This window comes from Metschnikowia bicuspidata (assembly GCF_001664035.1).
Source record: "Metschnikowia bicuspidata var. bicuspidata NRRL YB-4993 chromosome Unknown METBIscaffold_6, whole genome shotgun sequence".
In the NCBI taxonomy this organism is placed as follows: Eukaryota; Fungi; Ascomycota; class Pichiomycetes; order Serinales; family Metschnikowiaceae; genus Metschnikowia; species Metschnikowia bicuspidata.
The window spans coordinates 100,122-123,871 of record NW_017387736.1 but is presented as its reverse complement, the minus strand read 5'-3'; the positions used below and the strand labels follow the sequence as shown (position 1 = coordinate 123,871).

Sequence of the window (23,750 nt, the reverse complement as noted above, 5' to 3'; positions counted from 1 at the left end):
AATGCGATCTTCACTTGTGAGGCAGGTATCTATTGTAAAAAGCATGTGTTAGTTTTCAGCGGGTTTATGTTCTCTTGGCTCGCCACAGCCATTTGTGTGTATATCAGCAGGTAATTCAGTAGGTGCTTCGGCGGGTGTTTCGCCGTGTGTTTTGGCGTGTGTTTCGACGGGTGTTTCGACGGTTATTTCGGCAGGTGTTTCGGCAGGTGTTTCGGCAGGCGTACCGGAAGCACTTTCATTTTTAACGCTCTCATTTGGGCTTTGTCGACTGTCGTTCCCAGCTCCGCTTCTTTGATCATCCATTGAACAATCCTTCATGGTTGAAGCAGCGTATTTTTGATTGAGCTCAAAAACTTCAACTGCGCCTGAGAGGCTGCATGTAGCAAGGAAGGCACCTCCGTCAATAGTCATCACGTCCAATATTGTTTGTCCCGGCTGTAGCTGGTATACAATAGCTTTCGACTGCAAGTCCCAGAACAAAGTGCCACAGCAATCTGAGCCTGAGACGACGATTGGGACTGAAGATTTCTGCACGAATGCAGAGCCGCTGTTGTACTTGTTGTTGATAGCAGTTCCGCCAACTCCCAAGTACGTCTTCACGACCTTATTGTTCATATAGTCCCACAATCGGATCTTCCCATCCAAGCTCGAGCTTAAGATGTATTTCCCGTTGGGCGAGATTGTGACTTTGGAGATTGGAAAGTTTACCACGTCGCTCGTGGATGCTGTAGCGGTACCGTGAGACGTACTATTGTAAATAAGTGTCTTCAAACACTGACCGGTCTCGGTGTCGAAAAGCCTCATCAACCCGTCGTAGGACGAACTAACAATTATTGTGTCATCTGGAGTCAAACACACCGAGCTCACAGGATCCGAGTGTGCTGCTAGCGTCTTGAGACTGTTCCCAGTAGTAAGGTCCCACACGACGATTGTCTCGTCGGCCGCTCCACTGATAAGCATACTGCCTTTTGAGTTGAAGGTCAACGTCGTGATGTGGTAAGTGTGCTTCTTTAAAATTCGAATACACTTGCGCTGTGATAGAGACCAGAGGCGGATGGTCAAGTCATCAGACCCCGACGCAACAATGTCACTGTTGATGGGTGAAAAGGCAATATCCGAAACACCCTTGGTATGTCCTCTGAGAGTGGCCAAAAGCGATCCATCCTCAAAATTGTATGCTCTAATGACGCCTTTGGAGGAGCACGTGGCCAATATGCGTCTATCTTTCGAGATTTTCACCGCATTGATCAGTTCCTCCGTACAAACAGCAAGGGAGTACTTTTGAACGTACAACTGATCAAGAGAAAATTGTTCAGCGGCACCTGTTTCCTGTTCCGTTGAGATAAGTTTGCTTTTCTTTTCCGCAGGCTCGCCCATTGTGATTGGTGTTCAATTCAGAAGTATATCTGGTACTCGATAGAGCCTCATCAACCGTCTTGTAAGGCCGCATCTGCAGTCCCAAATAGGAAATCAGGCCAATATGCACTCGAATAAAGGCACAGCATTGACTGGGGCCCCAAGATAACGTGTATCCGAAGTCTGAATCTACCGCTGGAACCTTCCAGGTATGGTTTTTGTTCATGGTTTTTCCTTTTGGATGCTTCCTGTTGCGCCAACGTTTAGGATGCGAGACATGACTAAGATTCGAGGCTCATTTCAACCCATGGTCCTCATTTGTATGATGCGAAGAAGCAATGGCATCCGAGCCCAGTCTGGGTCGGAGCATGCTTTTTTTGTATCTTTTTTTATTTGTTTGTTTCATTCTTGTCTTTTTGTAGCTGATATGGGCCTGTTTACGCTCGTTCCTGTTGCACAAGTGCCCTCTATTTCTCAAGCTTGTCTAGCCACGAGCCTAAAAGACTCCTTTCGATTTCATCCATTGATGTAGGAGCCTGTTTTTTTACTGGCTCAATGGTGCTGGAGGCTTGCTGGAGGTACTGTGAAGGAACAATTGCCTTTTGCAACTGCAGCTTGTTTGCGGGCGCTTGTTTGGACACCTCCTTCAACAAATACTTGAGGTACTGGCACACCAAGATTTTGCTCTGAGAGCCAGATGGATCGGCAGAACTAACAGGTGTGAACATGTCAAGGAGCTTGTCATTGAGCGTCACGATCTGGTCATACTGGCTGGTCGACAACGCCGTCCGCAGCTCGAGCTTGGTGAAGACTCTGTTGAGCACCTTGCGAAAATCAGCCTTCATGGCCTTGTTGTTCTTGGATGCGTCTTGTCTGGCCCCTCCGCTGCTGTCGCTTCGCGAAGGGGACACTGATATTTTCTTGTGTTCGCTATCTGTTTCGCTCGGGAGCTCGGGTGCATCTTTGATGGTGCTGAAGTCGAAGCGTATGGACTTAGTCTCTTTTTGGGGGCTACCGCCATGTTTCCACTTGTTCTGGTTCTGGGAAATCTCTGTGGGGGCGTAGATCCTGTGGGACTTCACCACGTGGTTCTGCTGGTCCCAGAGCCGTTTTCTGGTGATGAGCTTTTTGAGTCTCCGCTTGCACGCTTCTGGCCCCAAGTCGTGTTTGCCCAAAATGAAGTCGTGTTGCAAGAGCCTCAGGGCAGACGGCCTGTTGCGGGGGTCTACGCTGAAACAGCTGGCAAGAAAATCTTTGAGTGTGTCGGACCAGTCGTCTTTTGCGGCCATGTCAATGAAGTTTACAAAATCAGCGTTTTTCTTGCACGACGAGATCTTGCGGAGCGCTTGCATTGGGGTGTAGTGGTCCTGGAGCGGCGGCTTGCCGCTCCGGAGCTCGAAAATACAGCATCCGAGCGACCAGATATCCGCCTTGAAACTATGGCCACCCGTGTTATTCATGATCACTTCCGGCGCCATCCAGTACGGGGTACCCACGGTGGTGTTTCGCCTAGAAAAATTCGAATACAACTGCGTGGACACCCCGAAGTCCGCTAGTTTGACCTCGCCGTTCTGATTGAACAAGATGTTTTGCGACTTCAAGTCTCGGTGGATTTTTCCCAGTTCGTGGAGGTACAGAAGCGCCAAAAGAATCTCGCCTGCGATAATCAGAATGGTCTTTTCGTCAGTCACGGGACCTGGCATCAAAAGCTCGAAGAGCGAGCCTCCGTCCACAAACTCCATGATGACCCAGAGCTTGTACCCTTTCACAAAGCAGCCGAGGTACTGTGTGATCTGCGGTGACCGGCACTCCGAGAGAATCTGGATCTCACGGTTCACCTCGAAGAAGTCAGCCAGCTCATGCTCCAAGTCGATTTGCTTGATGGCCACCTCCTGGCCCGTGGCTTTGACGATTCCTCGGAAAACGACGCCAAAGCCGCCTCGGCCGACTTCCTCGCACACGTCGAGCTGGTCCGAGCTGAAGATTCGGGACATGCTGTGGATATTCGGTGGGGTCAAAGAATACGCGTTTTTGAATTACTGGGCCACCAGTGCGAAATGTGGAGGAGACGCGAGGCCCGGAAGCCAGGCGAGCTGCTGGGGGCCAATGGGAGGATATGCCGAAAAGCGTGTTTTGCAGCCTTTCTCGGATAAGTGCCGGCTTTTCGGGTAATAAAAGCGCTCCTCTCGAATTCTGCCCCTTTTTTTCCACTCTATGCCCTAAGTTTCCAATATATTCGGGCCCCAGTAAGCTCTGTAATAAGCCGGCCCTAGGGCCCAGCACGTAGGCCCGAGTCGCACCGTGCATTGATCTGTACATGGCTAGGGCCGTCTCTCGCCTTCTACCTCTCACTTTAAAACATACAAAGCACGCATCTTTCATAGCCTTTCGAAGCTGCTCTGATGTTCAGCAGGCGTCTTGTAACCCTGCACAGCCTGCGCCTCTGTCTGCTAGCGCAGATGTCTGCATTTGGCACTCGGCCCCTCCGCTTCTGTGGGTTCTCGCTGGCTCTTGGAAAACCTATGCTATCTCGCTCGTTTTCCAACACCTGTCGTCGGAACCAGGACAACTTGAACGAGATTTTCATTGCCAACACGCTCCGCTCGAACAAGTCCCAGCCTGAGAGCGAGTATGTGAGGTGCACGGTTTATGACCGCAATGGCAATATCACCATCCATGGGTTGACCATGCGGAAGCTGGAGTTCATGAGAAAATACGGCATAGCCCCCCGGGACCTTCGCAAAATGATTCGTTCACACACCAACCACACGCCGGGCAACAATGGCTTCCACATGGAGTTCGTGCCGCTGATAGTGACCAGAAAAAACTGTGTGCTCTTGAACTTGCTCAACATCCGGGCCCTCATCATGTGCGATTCCCTAGTCATCTTCGACTATGCCCATAGCTCGCGTTTCACGGAGTCTTACTCGCAGGGCACGTTCCTAAAGGAGATGTCCAAGCGCCTCAAGGTCTCACATCCCGACGCGGCTTCTTTGCCCTACGAGTTCAGGGCCTTGGAGGCCATTTTGGTGGACGTGGCATCGAACCTCACCATCGAACTCAACGTGCACAAAACCGTGTTGAACAACATTTTGGCCAGTCTCGACAACTCTATTGAGCGAGTCAAGTTGCGCTACTTGCTCATCCAGCTGAAAAAACTAGGCCAGTTCCACCAGAAGGCCAAGCTCATCAACGACCTTCTCCACGACTTGTTGGACCAGGACGACGAGCTCAACTCGCTTTACTTGACGGAAATCCTGCAGGGCACCCACAGGCAAGCCTACCATCATCAGGAAATCGAGTTGCTCTTGGAATCATACTATGCTACGATAAACGAGACCATCCAGACCGTGGAGGAGCTCGGTTCGCAGATCAAAACGTCCGAGGAGATCATCAAATTTGTGCTCGACGCCAACAGAAACGACCTTATGCTCTTGGGCTTGAAGTTCTCTATAGGATTGCTTTCCATGGGTATCACCATGTATGTCGCCGCATTGTACGGCATGAATCTCGAAAACTTCATCGAGGAAGCTGATGGTGGCTTCGAGTTCATTGTACTTGCAGGCTCCTTGGGCTTGGCAACGCTATTCTTCTTCTGTACTAAGCAGCTTCACAAGCTTCAGCGAATCACCATGAGCAACGTGGCTCGCGACCAGGGTTTCCTAGACACCATTCGCAAGAAGCCTTGATTGGCTCAATATTTCGAGCTCCCGTTGATAGCCCTTGAAAAACAACTTCTTCTGAAAATCGCATATTTAATCCCTGGGCTTTTTTGTCACTGGAGACGCTGATGGCGAAGGCCTGGGTGTGGCACCAGTGCGGAACGGCCGCAACTCAAAACTCTCGGTGTTCAAAGCATTGGGACTTATTAGTGCCCGCTCATTTCCTTCCTGTGAAGCTTTACCTGGAGATCCCACGATTCCAATCTGCGGAATGGGCTGTTTGTTCACAGACGTAGATCGCTCTCTTGGCTCCTGAATTTTAGGGATGCCAAGGTTTTGCTTTTGTTGCTCTTGACGTTTGATGAACTGCTCTTCACTTGCCACAAGCGCTTGAAATAGCTTTCGGCGAGTACTCAACGCAAGCAAATCTCCAAGAAGCATGTTGTATTGCTCGAGCGGTGGATGATACCCACCGGCATTCTTTACTACCGATGGTCTCATGATGAGATGGAGAAATGGGATGGTCCCTATAGCTCCGAACGAATTCAACTTAGAAGCAAGCTTGTTGAGAGTGGATTCGCTGATACTTGGTACAGCTTCCATGACAATGTCCGAGTTTCCGGATCTTTCGAGAAGATCAAGCTCAAAGGTTTCTGCTATATGTTCCAAGATGTGAATAAGAGAACTCAAGTTGCTTCTGGGCATGGCGCTTAAAATCTTCAAGGTTTCTGCCAACCTCTGTGTGCTTGCTTCGTCGCCATCTCTGGTGATTTTGTAGGTCGCAACGAGTGACTCATGGACAGTGGATGGTATAATGGAGTCGCTTATCTCGAGAAGCCAATTTTTCAAAAAGTTCACCAGCCGGGATACGTCTTTATCTTCAAGAAACCTGATAGCTTTCAGCAACAATGTCAACTCTGCAGAACGAACCACCGAAATTTCTTCTTGAAACTCTTGAATCTCGCTGATCAAAGTATCTTTCATAAGCCAGTATTGCTGGTAGTTGATTGGCAGTGACCATGCATCTCTCACTTTCTGTGGCGGGAACCTGTCTAGAGATTTGATCGTCTCGAACATAAAAATCGGAATCGAATGCAAGCTGAGTGGAAATTCTGGCTGTATATCGTACATCTTGGCCTGTAGTGGAATGTCTTTAAACAAGTTGAAATTGAGCTTTATGTTTTGGAAGTTTGTGTTAAGTTGTGATGTGCTCACGTGTCTGTTTTTTGGCTGATCAGGCGCAAGAAGAGATGGGAAATAGATGCCAGTGCCAAAAGTGTTCAACCCCTTCTTGAACTCTAGTGAATAGTTTTCAGGCTTGTTCAACTTGTTCACAAACATCACGCAAAACTTGGAAAGGTCCGTTGCAAATTGGGAATTGGTGGTTTGGAGAACCTGTACTAGTTTTGTAAGGCTTTGGTAAACGAGCTCAATCTTAAACTTCTCAAACTTCTCCATATATTGCGAAGCCATCAGGATTCTCATTTCAAGAAGATGTTTTTGTTTCTGCAAGATCACATATGCTTCATTGTACTTTTTCTCATAGTTCTCTAAGTCCTCTTCGGAAAATCTGGCCATCGAGAGAGAATTCTGCATCGTTTTGAACACCCCGTTGAACTTCTTGGTCGTGGAAAATGCCATTGAATTCCACCTGTCCTCTAACTTCGGGGAAGTGATCAGCGGCGTTTCTTTCAACGTACTGTTTGAGTTCTTTCTAGACATCGCAATGGCCATATCAGACCATTCAAACCACATTCCCTCGCTGCTGAACTTCTTGGCAAAAAATCCCGTACCCGTTAGAACTTTGATGTCCAACAAAACCTGGCCAAGTTTTTCTAGGTTTGATCTCGTAGGATTGAATCCGCGAGGTTTTTCCCTTGTCATGATACCACACAATTGCTCGCTGGAGAACATCTCGTTGCGGTGCCCTGGGAGCGGAATTTTCCTTTTGGTGATGGGAACAGCTTTCACAACTGCAGCCACAAAGCCAGTGAACGATTGGGTATCTGTAAACAGATAATCACTTGTGATTACCAACGGAAAGCCAGTTCCAAGGCTGTCTCCAGATGCGCATGAGGGATCTTCATCCTCTGGTTCGGGCAGTGGAGTGTCTGTTTCTGCCTCAAGATTTGCGGAGATATTCTGGTCCTCCGGCTGCTTAAGCAGGAACTCTCCGAGCCGATAAATTGTGGTGTATTCTCGTTTGATTGTCTCTACGGCCTCGTAAGACAGCCTGAATTCGTCAAAAAGATCGGCCAAATCGGACACGTGTATCTTAATTTGGGGCTCGTGCTGCTTCAAAAACGCCGTGATTTTCTCCAAAACAAGCCGGTCAATCTCCGAGGCCACCCTCTGATGAAGGAGCAGGTCATTGCGGGTTTTCTCGACAAACTGGCGAAAAACATAGTCCATATCGTACATCAGCGGATCTTCAGATCTGGAAGCCTGCCGGATTCCGCTCGCAACCCGGCCCCCTCTAGGGCCACGTGACGTACGGAAGCTACTGTCTATTGGGTAGGACGATTCGGCAAGATTGGAAAGATACTCCCCATTAGTGTGGAAATATTTCATGTAGTTGAAGACAAACTTGCGTAGCTCGTGGAGCTGGCCGAGGGAAAGCAGCAGGTGGCGTGAAAGCCTGTCTATTCCAGAAATGTAGTCAGGCGACCAGAAAGAGCAGGCATAGCTATTCATTTTTTGTGGTGCTGTAGTCCAAGTAATTTCTCCAGGTTGTTTTCAGGTTATAGTGTCTCAATCCTGTGATGTCTATATACGTCTTCGCGTGACGCGCTCGGACCCACGCTGGATGGAAGATATTGCGCGATACAGCATAAAATTCAGGAGGAGCAATTTTGGCGGCAACAATCGCCCTCTTATTCTACGTAGGTCATGCTTGATGCTGGAATGTGTGCCAATATATATGGCGTCGTGTATCAGGCATCGCGTGGTGGAGCAAGCCCAGGTGCTGCGGAGAGATCCGACGCAAGAAGATCTCGTGATGCTATGTACATGTATGGTTTAGACAGACGTCTGTTCCGGGGAAGCAGCGTATATGTTTCGTTTCTTCATCTCATGCTCGGTGTGCTTGTCCAAGCCCATGGCGAGCTTTTGTAAGGTGTTGATCTCGTGACTGAGGCTCATTTGCCTGTACTGTTTCTTTTCGTAGGCGGTGATCCATGCGGGCGGGGCTTGCGGGTGATCGGACACGACGAGCCCTACGCTTGCGGCCTTGGCGGCGGTGTTTTCCCAGAAGCGGGACTGGGCTCTGATTTGCTCGGTGATGGCCACCCACGCCTTCTCCTCGCTTTCGGTGAGAAGGTCCCACGGGTATCTCGAGCCGGGGTTTGGCCGCTCCTGGAGTTCGTAGATAACCTTTGCCTCGAGGACGTTGAGGCCCTTGCGGGACAATCTCTTGAAGATCTTGTAGTTCTCGGGGAAGACGGCGTCGGGGCTCTTGAGCCTTGGTCCGCGAGCCTGTTTCTTGGAGTCTCTGGTCTCCTCGGTTTTGAAGTCCATCTTGGGCTCCGTGGGCTCCGTATCCGTGGTCTCCTTGAGCTCCGTGGGCTCCGTATCCGTGGTCTCTTTGGGATCCGTGGGCTCCGTGTCCGGGGTCTCTTTGGGCTCCGTGGGCACCTTGACATCCCTGCACTCCTTGCCGCTGGACCTCGTGTACTGGACGGTTTCCACCGGCAAGCCGAGCATCCTCGTGGCGTCGTGGTGGACGATGGCACGGACAAAGAAGTTGACGGCCGGGATATCGTAGCCCTCGGCGTTCTCACAGAGTAGCTGAGCCGCGCGGCTGTAGACCTCGGGCGGGACGAGCGGCACGAGCGGCGCGAGGCGCACGTACATGCAGAGCACGAGGTAGCCCCGGTGCAGCAAGTTGGCGTTGGCGTTGATGGCGTTGGCCAAGGTCTTGAGCGTCAACGCGTCGACGGCCACGTGGCGGCCGAAGTCCTCGAAGACCCGCGCGAGGTCTGCGTTGGCCGCCGTGTGCTGGACCTGGTGGAAGAGCACCTTCTCCGCGAGGCGCGGGGCGTCGCGCCAGGCCGGGCGGCGGAGGTCGTTCTCCAAGAAGCGCACCACCTCTTGCGTGTGCGACGTGGTGGTGCAGAAGTCCGCGAGCACGCGCACGCACATGTTGTCCAGCACCGGGAGACACACGGCCAGCATCCTGTTGAGAAAGGCCTCCTTCAAGAGGATGTTGTCGATGCAGTCGTAGACGCGGTTCCAGGTGGCGAGGTTGATGCGGAGGCCGAGCTTGCGGGCCAAGCCGAGGTAGTTGGCCACGAGCTTGTAGGTGCTGACGAGCGAGCGGCGGCGGCTGTGCACACGGCAGATCCTCAAGAGCTGGTTGAGCGTGTTGGTGTTGGGCGCATGGCCGTCGTGCACCATCACGAGCACGAGCTCGCGCGCGAACGAGCTCTGGAACTTGTCGAAGCCGAAGTACTTGATGAGGTAGTTGTACGTCTCCGTGGACCGGAACGGGCGGAACGCCTCGTTATCCACGCGGTGCGTGTAGAGGAGGATCTCCGGCACGAGCCCGCTCTTCAACGACAGCGCGTTGCGGTAGAGCATGCGGCTGTGCGTCAACGTGTACACGTACTCCTGGAAGCCCGCCCGCGTCAACGGCCGCGGCATGGGCGGCACCTCCCGGAAGTGGAAGCGCGGCACGTGCGCGTAGCGGGCCGCATGAAACTCCCGGTCCTCGCGCTCCAACACCCGGGCCAACGCGGCCGGGCTCTCCACGGTGGCGCCGTCCATGAGCTCGCGCGGCGTGTGCGCCTCCAACAACCGCATCATGCGCTCGAACGCCGGCCGCTCGCCGAGGAAGTACGTGAGCATCTGGAGCCGGTCCGCGCTGCTCTTGTGCGCGAGCCGCCGCTCCGCACGCGCCGCGTCGTAGGGCGCCCGCCTGTCCTCGTGGATCCGGAGCTGCGGCATCTGGAGCGGCTCGAGGAAGCGCTGGAACCGCCTGCGCAAGAAGCGCTGGACGTGCGGCCGCGCCGCGGCGAGCTGCGGCCGCGGAACCGTGGGCCGTTCGCCGAGCTGGAGGTGCCGGGGGGCCGCCGGCGGCGCCGGGACAACCACCGGCGGCGGGCGGCGCCGCGGCCCGGGGGGGTTGACCACGCGCGACACGCGGGCCAAGGCCTCTTTCAACGAGTTCATTGCGGCGCGCTGGGGTCGGTGTGCAGCGTGGCGGCGGGTGTATGTGCGAGGTGGCGGAGGGTGTTGAGGAAGAAGACGGGGTAGGTTTTTTTTCTTTGGTGCGCGCTGGGGCGGCGGCTGGGTGGGTGCGGAGGGACGGGCGACGGAGCTATGGAAAAGCGGAGAGATTTCGGGACACGCACGATTTTTGAGTGGGGAATGGCGGAAATGGGCGAACGGCTGGAGCTGGGAATGGGGAGGTTCGGGGACTGCAGCGTCTCCATTGGTGGGATGGACCTGACGGGTGGTCTGGGTGACCTTCTAGTGTCTGCCCTGGGTGATGATATCTGGTGCGCGCTGGGGTGGTGGATGAGGAGGGACGGGAGATGGAGCTATGGAACTATGGAAGGATGGGAAATTTGGGGTGAGTGAATCTTGGAAGTTGGGATTCCGGTGATGGGGAAACGGGTAGATTTGGGGGATAATTTGCAAGTGCAGTGTCTTTATTGGCGCTGCTATGGTTGTTAGATGGAGCTAATATTTATGGGTAATATGGTGCGCGCTGTGGTGGTGGACTACTAGAAGGGGAGGGAGATGGAGCTATGGAACATTTAAAGATCTTGAAGGTGTGAAAATTTTGGACTTTGGGATGCTGGTGATGGGAAATCGGCTGGATTTGAAAATGGGGACAATCTATTGGTGCAGTCTTTATTGGTGCTGCTATGGTGGTGAGGTGGTCCTAATAGTTATGGGTGATATGGTGCGCGCTGGGGTGGTGGATTGGTTGGAGAAATTTGGGGTGAGAATTTGGGAATTTGGGATTCTGGTGATGGGGAAACGGGCAGATTTGAAAGTAGGAATAATTTGCAAGTACAGTGTCTTTATTGGTGCTGCTATCGCGGTGAGATGGAGCTAATATCTATGGGTAATATATGGTGCTTGGGCCGGTAGATGGTGGACTGGTAGAAGAAAATGGAGATAGAGCTATGGTTGGATGGAGCTATGGAAGGATGGAAAGATTTTGGGGTGAGTGAACTTGGGAAGTTGGGATTCGGGTGATGGGGAAACGGGTAGAATTGAAAATGGCGATGATCTGTTGGTTCAGTCTTTATTGGTGCTGCTATGGTTGTTAGATGGAGCTAATGTTTATGGGTAATATTGTGCGCACTGGGGTGGTGGTGGATGAGTATAAGAAAATGGAGATGGAGCTGTGGGAACATTTAAAGATTTTGATGCTGTGCAAATTTTGAAAGTTGGGATTCTGGTGATGGGAAAACGGCTGAATTTGAAAATGGGGAGAATCTGCAAGTGCAGTTTTTTTATTGGTGAGTGGTGGGATGGCCTAATGTCTGCTCTGAGTTGTGAGCCATGGACCCAATATATGCGCCCTGGGCCGGTGGATATATGCGTGGAAGGGAACGGGCATAGAACTTTGGAAGAATGGCGAGATCTTGGGGTGAGAAAATTTTGGAAGGTTGGAATGGCAGTGATAAGTATATGGCTGGATTTAGAAACGGGGAAATTATGGGACTACAGTGTTTTTTTTTAGCGAGTGGTGACATGGACCTAATATAGAGATAATCAGAATTGGATGAATTATATGGAGGACGGTCTGCCCTCAAAATTGAACTGGTGCCATGAGGGGAAGCAAGAATTTGCAATGGTGGATCTACTGGCTCTGCAGAGAATATTCGTCCTGCTACTGGCCCGACGGATGCAGACTGGCGCTGGAGAGATGGGGCAGGAAGCACATGGAAAAAACATGCGTGCATCCGGACAATGGGCAGTGGTTTGCACCGTGGCTTAAACTATGGAATGGCGACCATTGCAAGAATTCGAGACCAGTGCTAGTATATGACTGGGGTGGGTAGTGACGGTGGATGGGAAGAGGGAAGGGAACATACATACTAAGTTCGTCGAGACAAAAGTGCTGGATACAGCTTCAAGGTTCAAATGGCGTAAATAGTAGAAACTGTCAAATGTGCATATTGCTCCTGCTAGTGCCGTCGTGTTAATAAATGATTTCCACAGATGATGGGCAGCCGACAGGTGGAAACTAGAAATGATATGCAAAGTATGTGGAAGAGTTTGGATAGGCAACTAAGTCAAAATCAATGAAAAAACTGGCATTACTGGAAATAATAAACGTACAAGACATCAGACAGATGAGCACCGAGAACAATAACTATCTAAGCTGGTATGAATTACCCTATAGGTACATACTTCCATACGACGGGTCCAATATCAATGGCCAAGATCAATGGCCAAGATCGTGCTGAGGCTCCGATATGAGCTTTCAGATCGTGGCGGCCCAGTAAAAGGTGTCTGCCAATGTGACAATGGCCAGAGATTGTACGAGTACGTGCGTAGGGGCAAATGTACTACATCTATATTCTTATGTTGCTAATAGTTCGATACTACCCCAATGGTTATGAACAGTGACGATGATTTCGATGGCTTGGGGACCAACTTGCTCCCGCTGCACATGAACCTTCAGGTGGATTGACGTGTTTTAGGCACAGAAGGGAAGAATAAGCGTGGTCGTTGCATGGCGGTGACCTCGGAAGCAATAAACGCCACGCTTTCAAGCAACACACCAACGAAGACTCATTTCGTGAACAGCACAAACGAATAAAGTTCAAACGGACGGCAGTGGTCTGGTGGGATGAAATGGCCAATTCCAGAGACATGACCGACTTCATGGGTGAGCACCACCAAGCAATGGCTCACACATATAAACAGAATTCCGAGGCGTCTACAATCCCCGAATGACAGAATGCCCAAGCTCGCGGGAGCCACTCTGCGTGGGACAAATTCCGGAGCTCAATGGATCCAAACCAGATGAACACGGGTCGGGGTGCCTGAAAATGACCATAGCCATGAGCGCTACCGAAGAAACCCGAGCAGATCACGGGGCGGTAATGGCTATTGCATACTGAGTGGAATGGGCAGACCGAGGATGAACGGCCAAGATCAACCTCGATTGATTGAAACCGGCCGTATGTAGATATCCAGCAGACCAGCCAACAACCCAAGGCGGGCTATGGGCCATTCTCACCAATGTCCCCAATAAGCCCTTCCCACCGATATCTCCAATGTCAACCACAGCCAGTCCAACGCGCCAGCTTCCAACTACAGCTCGGCCAGCCCACAGAAGCACCGACGCCGCCATGCCCGCAAGCCTACATGACATTTCTCCTGCTATATTAGATTGGGGTGGCGTGCAGCCCGCCTGGCCCCGGGCTCAGTGACACCTGCCCAGGCCCGGCCGCGCTACATAAAGTCGTCGTCGCCAAAATCGTCGTATTCTCCGCCCATGTCGTCGAACGAGTCCTTCTTGAAGCCAGGGTTGTTCACGTTGGTCTTCACCGCAGGCTTGGCCTTCTTCTTGCCAGCGCCGCCTGTGGCAGTGCCGCCCGACTTCAGCAAGCGCGCCTGTCTCTCCTGCCTCTCCTTTTCGCGCTGGATCACCGTCAACGTGGAGATCACCTTGCGCAAGTTCTCCACCGACAACGGCTGCACGAGGTCCCTGATCAAGTCCACGGCCAACGACGACGAGTAGTTCAACAAGGAGTCCTCGGCCAAGCCGGTCAAGGCCGCGCCCACGGTCTTGCGCAACTTCTCGAACTCCTGCTTGTTGGCGGGCTGGAACAACGGGTGATCGGAGATCGGCGTGTCTTTGTTGAAGGCGGGGGCCTTTTTGGCCGGGACGCCGGCCTTTTCCCTGGGGTGGGCAATCAACTCGTCCTCCAAGCTGTCGCCAGCCACGCCGAGCCCGCCAAACAAGTCGGCAGCGTTGTTCAAGTCCGCCAGCAACTCGGCCTTGCGCAACATCTCTCTTCTGGTGGCCTCGTCCACGGTGTCGATTTCCAAGAGCGTCTGGGCGCCGCTCTTGGCCGCGTTTTTCTTGGCCTTGGCCTCGTCCTGCTTCTTCTTCAATTCCGCCTTCTTCTTGTCCTCGGCGGCCTTTTTTTGGCGGGCCACCTCGTCCTCATCGACGTCCCAGGAGTCCACTACGGGCTCGTCCTCGGCCTCGTCCTCCCAGGAGGCGGCGGCGTGTTTGGTGGTGGTAGGCACGTCGAAATCTTCGTCGTCCCAAGACATGGTGAGTTTGCAGCGGTACAGAAAAGTGGTTGGATCCGGGTCCTGGTGAGACTTCTTTTTCGTTCTACACAGAGCGTCTCGGCACGTCTCGACTCGCCAGGCCTGGTGCACCGGTGTGCTGGGATGCCCTGGCCCCGATGGCCCGGATCAGGGGACATGCCAATTTTTTTGGAGAGTTTCTGTTGACCTCTGGTGTGTCTTGCTCTGCAGATCCGGGGACCGCCTGGCGGCTGTTTTGGCATAACGCTGGATTTTAGCCACTGATTTATTGGTTTGCCGTTTTGGTCCGAGCTGCGGATTTCCTGCGGAAAACCAGAGACAGTGGTGACTCGCCGAGGCACTGTATACGCCAGCTGCCCCAGCAAAACGGTGCTCCCAAGCCGGGTCTGTGAAAACACACACAGAATTTGGCGGGCTCGGAAAATACCGCCGATCCCTCGAAAAGAGCACGTCTAGGCGCTCGTGAAGTTGCGTTTTCCCGAAATAACGGCATGGGCGTCCTGCCCCCAATCTTATTGAGCTTTATTAGGCCCGCGAGACCCGCACTGCGGGTGCGCTCTTTGGCCTGCGAAGCACTCTTCTTCCTCTGGGCCCCGCCCACGGTCAAACCCAGAGCGCCTGTTTTTGACCCTTGTTCGTACACATAGTACCCATATTCATAGTACACATATTATACATAGTACACATAGTACACAGTCGACATGCACACGGCCGACTTTCTTGGGTGGGCAGGCCTGCGGGGCGTCCAGATGCATCTGTCCGTAGAGGTGCGAGCGAGTGGCTTGGGCGGCGTTGGGATCTTTGCCCGCACCACGGCCGACGAGGACGCCGTCGTGCTCCGCGTGCCCAGAAGCTGCGTTTTCGACCTCCGCAACTTCTTCCAGCTCGCGGAGAAGTTGAAGGCGGGCGACGCCACGCAGCTGGCCGCGGCCATCTTGAACGCGGCCTTGCACGCGGGAGGCCCCGCCTCGGAGTCCGTCATTATCCGCAGCTTTGTGTGGGGGCTCTTCATGCTTCGGCAGAAACGGCGCCTGATCAACGTCCCGGGCATCGAGCAGATCGACGCGTACCTACAAGTGCTCGCCACCACTCCTACTCTCGACATCGAAGAGCTGGCCGAGGAAGCGGACGCCGTGGAGGGGGACTTGAGGGCCGAGAAGAGGCTGGTGGAGCGGGACTTTGCCCGGCTCGCCAGCGACTGCCCCGAGGCCGGCACGCTCATGAGCCTCGCCCAGGCCTTTCAGTTGCACCAGGCCGTCAAGTCGCGGGTCTTGGAGATTCCGCAGGCTGAACCCGATCTGGACGACTACGACTACTGCACCAACATCTCGTTGGTGCCCGTGCTCGACTTTGCCAACCACGCGCACGCCAACAACGCGGTGTTCGACGTGGACCCGGAGTCCAATGACGTCATCCTCCGCCTTGTGGCGAGAGTGCCTGCCGGCACCGAGATCACCATCTGCTACGACCCCGCGAACGCCGTCGAGCCGTTCCTCAAGACATATGGCTTTGTGCCAAAGGGCCCGTGCACCGCCGCCTGGCCCATCCCCGACTTGGACGCCTCGTTGACAGAGGCCGTTGGGGGAAACGATTACTCGGCCATAGCGAAATGGCTCCAGGTCCGTCCCGAGCTCCCCATCCGGGTCGATGCGGCCGGCGCCGTGGCAATAGACTCTGCAAACCTCAGGTTGCCGCTCTTGTTGATTCCCGGCTTGGCGTACTACAGGGCCTGGGCTACAGAGACTGCGGATATTGCTCGAGAGTTCGGCGAGACCGAGGAGGAAACCGCCGACATCATTGCCGAGCTCCGCCGCCAGGAAACACATGCGCCGGTAGTGCAGGCGTCCGACACGGTGTTTGGCGTCACGTGGCACGACAGCTACATTAGCCTTTCCCATATTTTGGAGCAGACCGGCACCAAGACCGAGCGCGCAGTTCTGGAGCTAGCAACGCGCACCGCAGAGGTGATTCGAAGAATAGCGCACGGGCCGGGGCCCGGGGGCGTGCGCGGCCCGGAACAGCGCCCTGGGGCTGGGGGGCCGCTTGGTCAGTACCGGCAGTTGCAAGCCCAGATCTCAGATAGGCTTTCCCGGATGTCTGCCGAGGAAATCACGCGTGTCGCCCACGAGGCCGTCGAGAACCTTCTGCGCTGACTGCGCCATGCCATCGCAAATGTCATCTGTGCTTATTACTAAGATCTCATTTGTAAGCCCAGACGTCCAGATGCGCGGACTGGTATATAAACTGCGCACGGGGGCGCCGTCCGCTTCCTTGCGAAAAACTGAACCAGCTATCTACACCTTTCTCATCATACAAAACTCATACAAACACAATGGTTGCTGCTGTCGCCTCTGTCTCCGAATTCAAAGAAGCCTTGAAACACGACGGCTTGGTCGTCGTGGACTTCTTTGCCACTTGGTGCGGTCCTTGCAAGATGATCTCCCCAATGGTGGACAAGTTTGCTACTCAATACTCGAGCGCTAAGTTCATCAAGGTCGACGTCGACGAGTTGCAGGAGGTTGCCCAAGAGTACGAGATCTCTTCCATGCCCACTTTCCTTCTTTTCAAGGAGGGCAAGGTCGTCCAGAAGGTCATTGGTGCCAACCCCGCTGCTTTGAAGCAGGCTTTGGCTGCCAACGCTTAGGTTTCTATAGTCCTGTGTATCAATATAATCAGAAAAACGAACTAAATCTGCCCAGCGTAGGCTACCCGTAGGGCCTCCGGCTCAGCGGCTTGCGAATCGGTCTTGGCCTCCATGCCGATTTGACGGGAATGGTTTTCCCTTTAGCGGCCGATCCGTCTGAAAGTGCCATATTCATATTAAACCTAATACCCAGAATATTTATTAACAAGTACATCCTTGGACAACAAAAAGCATGGATTGAATGTCTGCCGACAGAATGCCTCTTGATTCACGGATCATGCCTCGAGAAATGCTTTTGCGATTCTTGTGTCGCTGATTGACTGCCACTCGTTCAGCCCGGTGATGCGATGAATCAAGAGTCCGTAGATGGACCCATACTGACGGATGGTCTGCACCATCAGGATCCTTTGGCGCCTCAAGTCGTTCACAACATCGTACACGGGGTCCGCGATCACGTCAAAATCATCGCCCTTGAATTTGAATGCGTTCATCAACATGTCGGCGGCTGCGAAAACGCCGGTACGCCCACACCCAGCAGAGCAATGTATGACCGAAGGGTATTCGGGAAGACTCGGGGCATGAGCCAAGATGTGATTTTTCAAATGGATCATTGCTAGAACCTCATTGGAGTCGACTGCCACCCCCATATCCATCCACGAATCTAGATGTAACTGTAGTACCTTGTGGTGGATTTTGTTATCGATATCGATCGCAAATGTTCGAAGCTTCAAAGCACCATACGTCTCAGTGTCCAAAAGGCTGACGTCCACAGCGTTATTGCCTGACATGTATCTGCCGGATTTCCAGAATGCGAAGCATTTCTCCACGCCATTTTCAACGTCGTTGGTCAAGGATACGATGACCAATGAGCCTTGGTTGACCACACATTTCCAGAAGTCCCCTGCCGTTCGCAACAATGGGCCCTGGGTGGCAATGCAGTTGCTGTATCTGAGAAGCTGCTCATCTATAGAGTCCGTTCCCAAGATGCTTCCGAACACAGACTTTGAAGACTTCAAGTATGAAGCGTTGATGTAGTCGCAGCCCAGCTGCAATGATGTGTCATCAGAAGGCACAAGTTTTGCCGATAGAGCGTCGTTAAGAGAGACGCGCGTGTGCTCGTAGAGAAAGATGTCTTTGTACCGGTTTTTGTGGCCGTAGTCCAAGCCGCTGTTGATCACAGGGGTAAGCTCGGTGCGGCCGCCCGGCGTGACGAACTCGTTCTCCATTTTGATTTTCAACGCACTGTTCAAGCGGGACTTCTCGCACTCCTCTAGCTTGTTGAAGTCGGCCCTGATTTGTGTGTTGTTAGCCACGGAGTCTCTCAACCACTGCGGGAGTAGTCTTAGGCCCGGGGAGTTGACCGCGAGGTTCGACAACTTGTCGTCGGTGGAGGGTGCGGTGGAGAAGTTGAACATCTCCTCGTTGTGTCTGATCTTGAACTTGGTCTCAGGCAAGTTGGTGGGAAGTGAGAAGTTGGAGACGTTGGGGGTCGGAAGCCCAGCCAAGCTGAGGCTCGGGGCCTTGATGGTGCGGGGCGAGGCCGCACGGGACGGGCGCGGCGCGGGCTGCAGTGGTGGGGAGCCGTCCAGCGGGGTGTGGGTGGACAAGCTTGCCACATCGATGGACTCCACCTTGCCCGAGCCAAGGATGTCGGGATGCGCGGAGGCCAAGGCCAGAAACAGGCCGTCTATGAGGTAGATTGGGGGCGCCGAGGAGGCATCGAAGCACGAGTGGTCGACAAGCTTCCGGCACATGTGGTAGATGTTGGAGGAGTGGTTGGAGTGGTCGTAGAGGACGATGGCGGGGAGGCCGTGGGCGCCCGCGTGCGGGCGCGAGACCACGTTGTTGGCGTCGAAGTTGGCGCGGTTGTGGTGGAAGTAGCTCTGGAGAATGAGCCGCTCGTAGACCGGCAAGGAGTTGACGCAGCGCTTGAGGTCGAAGCTGGGCCGCTTCAAGAGCGTCAGCGGGAGGCAGATGTTGATGGCGCCCGCGACGTGGCTCTTGACGTGGTCGGCCAACGGGCGGATGTCGAGCACCAAGATGTCCCGGAGCCGAGTCTGCGGGTGCACGGAGCTCTGGGCCACGATGCTGGCGATGGCGGCCGGCGAGAGGTACGCGATGGACGGCGAGAGGCGCACGATGGCGTCGCGGAAGCTCTCCTGCGGCGGCACGAACAGCAAGCGCTTGATCTGCTGGGTCTTGATGGAGTCCAACACCGAGCCCGTGCTCTTGGGCGAGAGGTTCGGGAGCGTGTGGTGCATGTGGAGCACGGGCGCGGGCGACGAGGGCCGCAGCGGGTTGGCACGGCCGAGCGACTCCTCGGCCACGCCGAGCGAGTACTTGCGGTCGAGCAGGAAGCGCGGCTCCACGGCCGAGAGCGCCGCGGGGTCCTCGGGCGCGTCCGCGTCGCGTGCCGACGCATGGCGGGCCAAGAGCCCGGCGGAGGAGCTGAGCGACGAGCGGGCCTTGTGGTGGAGGCTCTTCTTGGGCAAGTTGAGCGAGAGCAGGAGCACGTTGCGCGGGCCCGCGGCGTTGGGCGCGTCCTCGCAGTCCTCGAAGAGCGTGTCGGTCAGCTTGTGGAAGTCGTGGCTGACGAACGCCAGGTGCTCGGTAAACGTGGCCTCGGAGCCGAGCGAGCTCACGGAGCCGGAGCCGTGGCCGCGGGGCGTGGGCTTGACGGGCGAGAAGAACGTTGTTTTGTGCGGCGCGGCCGGCGGCTTCAAGGCAAAGTAGTCGCCGGCCGGCGGCGCCTTGGGGGGGCCTGCCGCGGGCCGGGCGTAGGCATAGGGCTCGTTGCCGGGCGGCGTGGCGGGGAACTTGTACTCGGCGCAGCAGGGGCTGGTGCTCATGCTGCGGGCTTTTTGTGTTGTGTCGTGATGTGTTTGTTTTGTTGTGTTTGTGTTGATGTGTTTGTTTTGTTGTGTTTGTGTTGATGTGTTTGTTTTGTTGTGTTTGTGTTGATGTGTTTGTTTTGTTGTGTTTGTGTTGATGTGTTTTGATTTGTGTTTTGATTTCTGTTTGTTTGCCTCTGTTGGGTTTTGCTGGGGCTTGCCGCTGGCGGTAGGGAGAGTCTCTGGTGGGCCGGGGTATTATGGCAGGTCCCGCTTTCTAGTGCAACACCTTCGGGTCCTAGGGTTTCGAGTCCAGGGGGCCAGGACGAGGCGGTCCCAGAAATGTGCAGCGGGTTGGTTGTAAAAAGCCTGGCACGACACCGGCGTTGAGCTGCTGGAAAAAAAAAAGGTGCTTATTGAGGAGGTGTTCAGGTGTGTTATTAATGCGACAAAAGGCTGCGATGGGTCTGAAAGGCCGGCAACAAGCTCCGCTCACAGCCCCAGGATTTACTGCGAACCGGCACCGCAGGCTTTGGGCGGCGCAACGAAAAAAAAAAGGGCGCTGCGCGGCCGAGGGCTCGGGCTTGCGGGGCGACAAAATCCCGCTTGCTGGGGCGAGCAGGTCCGGGGGTGGCCCTGGGTCTTTCCCCCCCGACGGGGCCCCGTGGCATGTTCCGCCAGCACCGGCCATGACATCATGAGCCCGGCCCCGCCGTCCCACTATGCACACGGCCGTCGCCGTGCGGTCTAGACCGGCCTGGTGTTTATCTTTCTTCGTGTTTGAAAGCCCGGGCCCGCGCTGCTCAGGTTTTTTCGGGGCCCGCCCTACGTGTTCGGAATGGTGGCGGGGTGGAACAGTGCACCGTGCAGGCAAAACCGCCGGAAACACCCTCCACTGTCTGTCGCCACGATGTAAGCCCGTGCTGAAATTGGCCCGCGGCCCACGAACCCAGTGCAGGCCGCGGCCGCCAGATGGCCCTAGAGATCACGGACTCGGGGCGTGCTTTTCAGCCGACCCACTGGAAAAATGTATCCATGAGGCCGCCTGGCACTCGAGGCTGCCTTGCAAAGCCTGGAGGGCCGTGCACGTAGAACGTGCAATAAATACTATAGCTGCCCAAGTTTTATTAGGTAAGCGTCATACTTGGGCCTGAAGGTTTTTTATTGTTTTGTAGTGCGAACCTGGCCTTGCTGCCCAGCCACTCGCAGCAGTGCTGCCCACGGTGCAATCTGCTCTATACATCAGCCAGCTGCTTGCACCCTACCAGCACGTTTTCAATTGGTTCAAACGCCCCAAAAATACTGCGATACATATAAACATGGACCCATCCAACATTGAGTTCGCACGCGGAAATCCCACCTTCTCTCAGGGCCTTGCCCAGCCAGACCTGGCACTTATAGGCAGTGCCAAATACCATGAGACTTATTATCGCGGCCACTATAACCACCGCCATAAGCCGGGGACTGCAGACCTCTCGAGTGAAGGCATGTGCCAGCAACGGACGCTACTTCGACTGGTCTTTCGGACACCAGAAATCTAGGCATATATTTGGTGTCTTGACGTTCACTTTTGGCTCCATGTCTTTATACCCATCCATGTAGAAGCAGAATGAGGCTCCGAACCAGGGCATTGGTATACATGTGAGCTGGATGGAACTCATAGTGCTCATACACGTGTCTCTATCAATACAAACCACAGGCAATCCCACGCTACTTGCTTTAGTCCACCTCGGAAAATATAACCTGATTTTACATTACTATCACCCGATATCATCCTCTGTACTTAGATGCATTTATCAAAAGGTCTAGTCAGTACCATGGCACAGACTAAAAGCTGAAGCTTCGAGTACAAGCTTGAGGAGCCATCTATCGATCATCCCCGTGAAGCAAAACCCGAATTCTTCCATAATGAAATTGGGACATCCTCGTACATATTTTGCTGCCCACATCGGCACTGGAGTAAGACTCCGTTTCGCAGCAAAGTCTATGCGCACATAAGAAACCAGACACCGGGGCTCAGAACCTATTATGCCACCACGGTGGCGTTGGTTGAAGGTGCTTCTTGGTTGTCTGGCTCGTAAAAGCAAAACTCAAGTTTTGTCGCCAATACGTCATGGCTACAGCAAGCCTGTTTCTATTTATAGAACTCTTGCTCTCGCTTTCACAGATGTCCCCCCCCCCTCATTATGTCCTAAAGTAAGTCAGACACTCTACAGCGGGTTGTGACCCATTTTCGTTGTAGTCTCCACGCATGGAGCCTCTAGGTTGTTCTAATGGACTTAGATTACCAAGTGTCGGTTCGCCAGGCCATCTTGTACTTTGCTGACCCAGTTCCTGTCGGAATGCATATGCTCACGCAGTCGCCAAGCCCTCATTCCCGGACTTTGAAACATGGCTTGTTCGCCACGCCCAAGTGTTTTTAGACCAGTCGCGCTTCTGCGGTCTCTGAAGGCTGCCTTCCAGCCAGAAGTCTTCATCTCCTTACATGCATGTCCTGCATCGACTCCATTTCCGTTACCTATGGGACTTCTTCCGTTTATGTCTCCGGTCCTCGCTTCCCTTGGCTCTGGGTTCGTCTTCAGTCTCAGTGCCTGCTAAGCTCATTTCAGCACGCGATTTGCGGCGGCGCAATCTGTTTTCGTATTTGCCTCCAATTTCCGCCCGCACCAGCACACTCGTATCAGTTGTTTCAGGCTTGACCGTAGAATCTCCTGCCTGCAAGAGAGGGTCATTGTTCTTCTGAATCTTTGGCCGCTGAGTTTCGCTGGCCCCACGTTTTGGCTTCTCTGGCCCGTTTGTTTCCTGCAAGCTGTTTTTCTCTTCTCTTTTATCTTGTCCCTCGACTTCTTCCACCACCTCCTCCTCATCGGCGAACAAGTGCGAGTTCGAGACCTCTTTTTGAACTTCGCCGATCAAAGATTGGAAGTCTTTAGCATCACGCGCAAGCCCGCTGCTTATGAGTTTTTTCATCAACTCTTGAGTGCCCACCCCCTCCATGAGTGAATCTCTCAACACATCTTTGGCTACTTTGGCTTGGGCTTTTGGTTCTTTGCTTGATTCTGGAGTCGATTTTCTCGTCGCCGGTTTGCTGCTGTGTTCAGGATACGAGTTGCTGTATGACAGAGCTCCGGTCTTATTTGTAGGCGTGTTTAAGCCATCGAAATATCCCTCTCTTGTTTTGAGATTCTTTGCCGGATTGACATCCAGCTGCCGCAAGCTGACCAAGCTCGCGAGTCCTTCTTCATCCTGAAATTCGTCGGGCAAAACCTCACCACACTCCAAGGCTGCAGAGTCCTGGGATGCGTACTCTCTAGAATGCGCTATTCTGTTATGATTGAGAAACCCTTGCGCGGACGAAAAGTTGCTTCGTTGACAGCCGGTGCAAGTTAGTTTTACCACCACTCCGTCCGTTCTTCTGTAGAGACATCCAGCTATCCTCACAGCAGGCCCACCTATAGATGGTCGTAGAGAAGAGGTGGTGGACCTGGTTCTGTATGTATGTGTAGTCGGTTCGCTTTCTGTGAACATAGCCTCGTTAAATACGGGATTCTCCAAGGCATACTGCTTTTGCTGTAGCTTCGTGTAATTGACAGAAAGAGACTTATTGAGGATATCGAAGTATTTGAGCGTGAAGTCATTTGGTTCACTGCGAAATGACACCTCGTTGGGAACTTCAAAGAACTTCCTCAAAGCAAGCATTTGGGCCTCACATTTTCCAATCTCTTCTTCTGTCAATTTGAGCTCTTTGTGCTTGAGCCGGATTTCGAGATCGACTTGGTTGGTCAAAATGCTCCGGAGTACTTCCTCTGGAACATTCTCGAGTTTCTTGATTAGATCATCTTTCTCGACCATGGGCACCGGTCCTTGCGGCGGGTTGTGAGGGGACTCCGGCTCCCCTTTCTTATCCATACTGGTAAGATCAGGAGGCTTGGTGCTGGACGGAGTGAATTCTACCATTTTATTGTTGAAAGAATGCAATGGAGCAGACCCAAATTACGCCGCGAA

The 23,750-nt window shown here is 53.7% G+C and overlaps 11 protein-coding genes across 11 annotated transcripts; 3 read left to right on the top strand and 8 right to left on the bottom strand.

Annotated features, from left to right (window-relative positions):
* Positions 1 to 48: 48 nt before the first annotated feature.
* Positions 49 to 1,377, bottom strand: SWD3 (Swd3p; the record flags this gene model as incomplete). Its single annotated transcript, XM_018854324.1, has 1 exon — positions 49 to 1,377. One exon carries the CDS (start codon positions 1,375 to 1,377, stop codon positions 49 to 51), a length of 1,329 nt encoding a protein of 442 aa, XP_018709998.1.
* Positions 1,378 to 1,823: 446 nt separating this feature from the next.
* METBIDRAFT_46396 (uncharacterized protein) lies at positions 1,824 to 3,359 on the bottom strand (the record flags this gene model as incomplete). The annotated part of the gene is made up of 1 exon (XM_018858035.1): positions 1,824 to 3,359. A coding segment is annotated over one exon (1,536 nt), but the record flags the coding sequence as incomplete, so codon positions are not given.
* Positions 3,360 to 3,878: 519 nt separating this feature from the next.
* METBIDRAFT_46166 (uncharacterized protein) lies at positions 3,879 to 5,045 on the top strand (the record flags this gene model as incomplete). The annotated part of the gene is made up of 1 exon (XM_018857999.1): positions 3,879 to 5,045. One exon carries the CDS (start codon positions 3,879 to 3,881, stop codon positions 5,043 to 5,045), a length of 1,167 nt encoding a protein of 388 aa, XP_018709996.1.
* Positions 5,046 to 5,111: 66 nt separating this feature from the next.
* On the bottom strand, positions 5,112 to 7,712 carry METBIDRAFT_73491 (uncharacterized protein; the record flags this gene model as incomplete). Its single annotated transcript, XM_018858415.1, has 2 exons — positions 5,112 to 5,234; positions 5,274 to 7,712. The coding sequence occupies 2 exons, from the start codon at positions 7,710 to 7,712 to the stop codon at positions 5,112 to 5,114; spliced, it is 2,562 nt and encodes an 853-aa protein (XP_018709995.1).
* A 324-nt stretch (positions 7,713 to 8,036) lies between these two features.
* On the bottom strand, positions 8,037 to 10,193 carry METBIDRAFT_46102 (uncharacterized protein; the record flags this gene model as incomplete). The annotated part of the gene is made up of 2 exons (XM_018857992.1): positions 8,037 to 8,549; positions 8,706 to 10,193. Coding segments are annotated over 2 exons (2,001 nt in total), but the record flags the coding sequence as incomplete, so codon positions are not given.
* Positions 10,194 to 12,971: 2,778 nt separating this feature from the next.
* Positions 12,972 to 13,486, bottom strand: METBIDRAFT_214330 (uncharacterized protein). The gene has a single exon (XM_018855075.1). The coding sequence runs from the start codon at positions 13,357 to 13,359 to the stop codon at positions 13,075 to 13,077; it is 285 nt and encodes a 94-aa protein (XP_018709993.1). The 5' UTR covers positions 13,360 to 13,486; the 3' UTR covers positions 12,972 to 13,074.
* On the bottom strand, positions 13,440 to 14,270 carry HCR1 (translation initiation factor eIF3 subunit j; the record flags this gene model as incomplete). The annotated part of the gene is made up of 1 exon (XM_018859074.1): positions 13,440 to 14,270. One exon carries the CDS (start codon positions 14,268 to 14,270, stop codon positions 13,440 to 13,442), a length of 831 nt encoding a protein of 276 aa, XP_018709992.1.
* Positions 14,271 to 14,971: 701 nt separating this feature from the next.
* Positions 14,972 to 16,423, top strand: CTM1 (cytochrome c lysine N-methyltransferase; the record flags this gene model as incomplete). The annotated part of the gene is made up of 1 exon (XM_018854323.1): positions 14,972 to 16,423. One exon carries the CDS (start codon positions 14,972 to 14,974, stop codon positions 16,421 to 16,423), a length of 1,452 nt encoding a protein of 483 aa, XP_018709991.1.
* A 179-nt stretch (positions 16,424 to 16,602) lies between these two features.
* TRX1 (thioredoxin) lies at positions 16,603 to 16,914 on the top strand (the record flags this gene model as incomplete). Its single annotated transcript, XM_018857993.1, has 1 exon — positions 16,603 to 16,914. One exon carries the CDS (start codon positions 16,603 to 16,605, stop codon positions 16,912 to 16,914), a length of 312 nt encoding a protein of 103 aa, XP_018709990.1.
* A 275-nt stretch (positions 16,915 to 17,189) lies between these two features.
* On the bottom strand, positions 17,190 to 19,763 carry PTP3 (tyrosine protein phosphatase; the record flags this gene model as incomplete). Its single annotated transcript, XM_018859073.1, has 1 exon — positions 17,190 to 19,763. The coding sequence occupies one exon, from the start codon at positions 19,761 to 19,763 to the stop codon at positions 17,190 to 17,192; it is 2,574 nt and encodes an 857-aa protein (XP_018709989.1).
* A 2,496-nt stretch (positions 19,764 to 22,259) lies between these two features.
* On the bottom strand, positions 22,260 to 23,597 carry METBIDRAFT_45871 (uncharacterized protein; the record flags this gene model as incomplete). Its single annotated transcript, XM_018857968.1, has 1 exon — positions 22,260 to 23,597. One exon carries the CDS (start codon positions 23,595 to 23,597, stop codon positions 22,260 to 22,262), a length of 1,338 nt encoding a protein of 445 aa, XP_018709988.1.
* Positions 23,598 to 23,750: the final 153 nt, after the last annotated feature.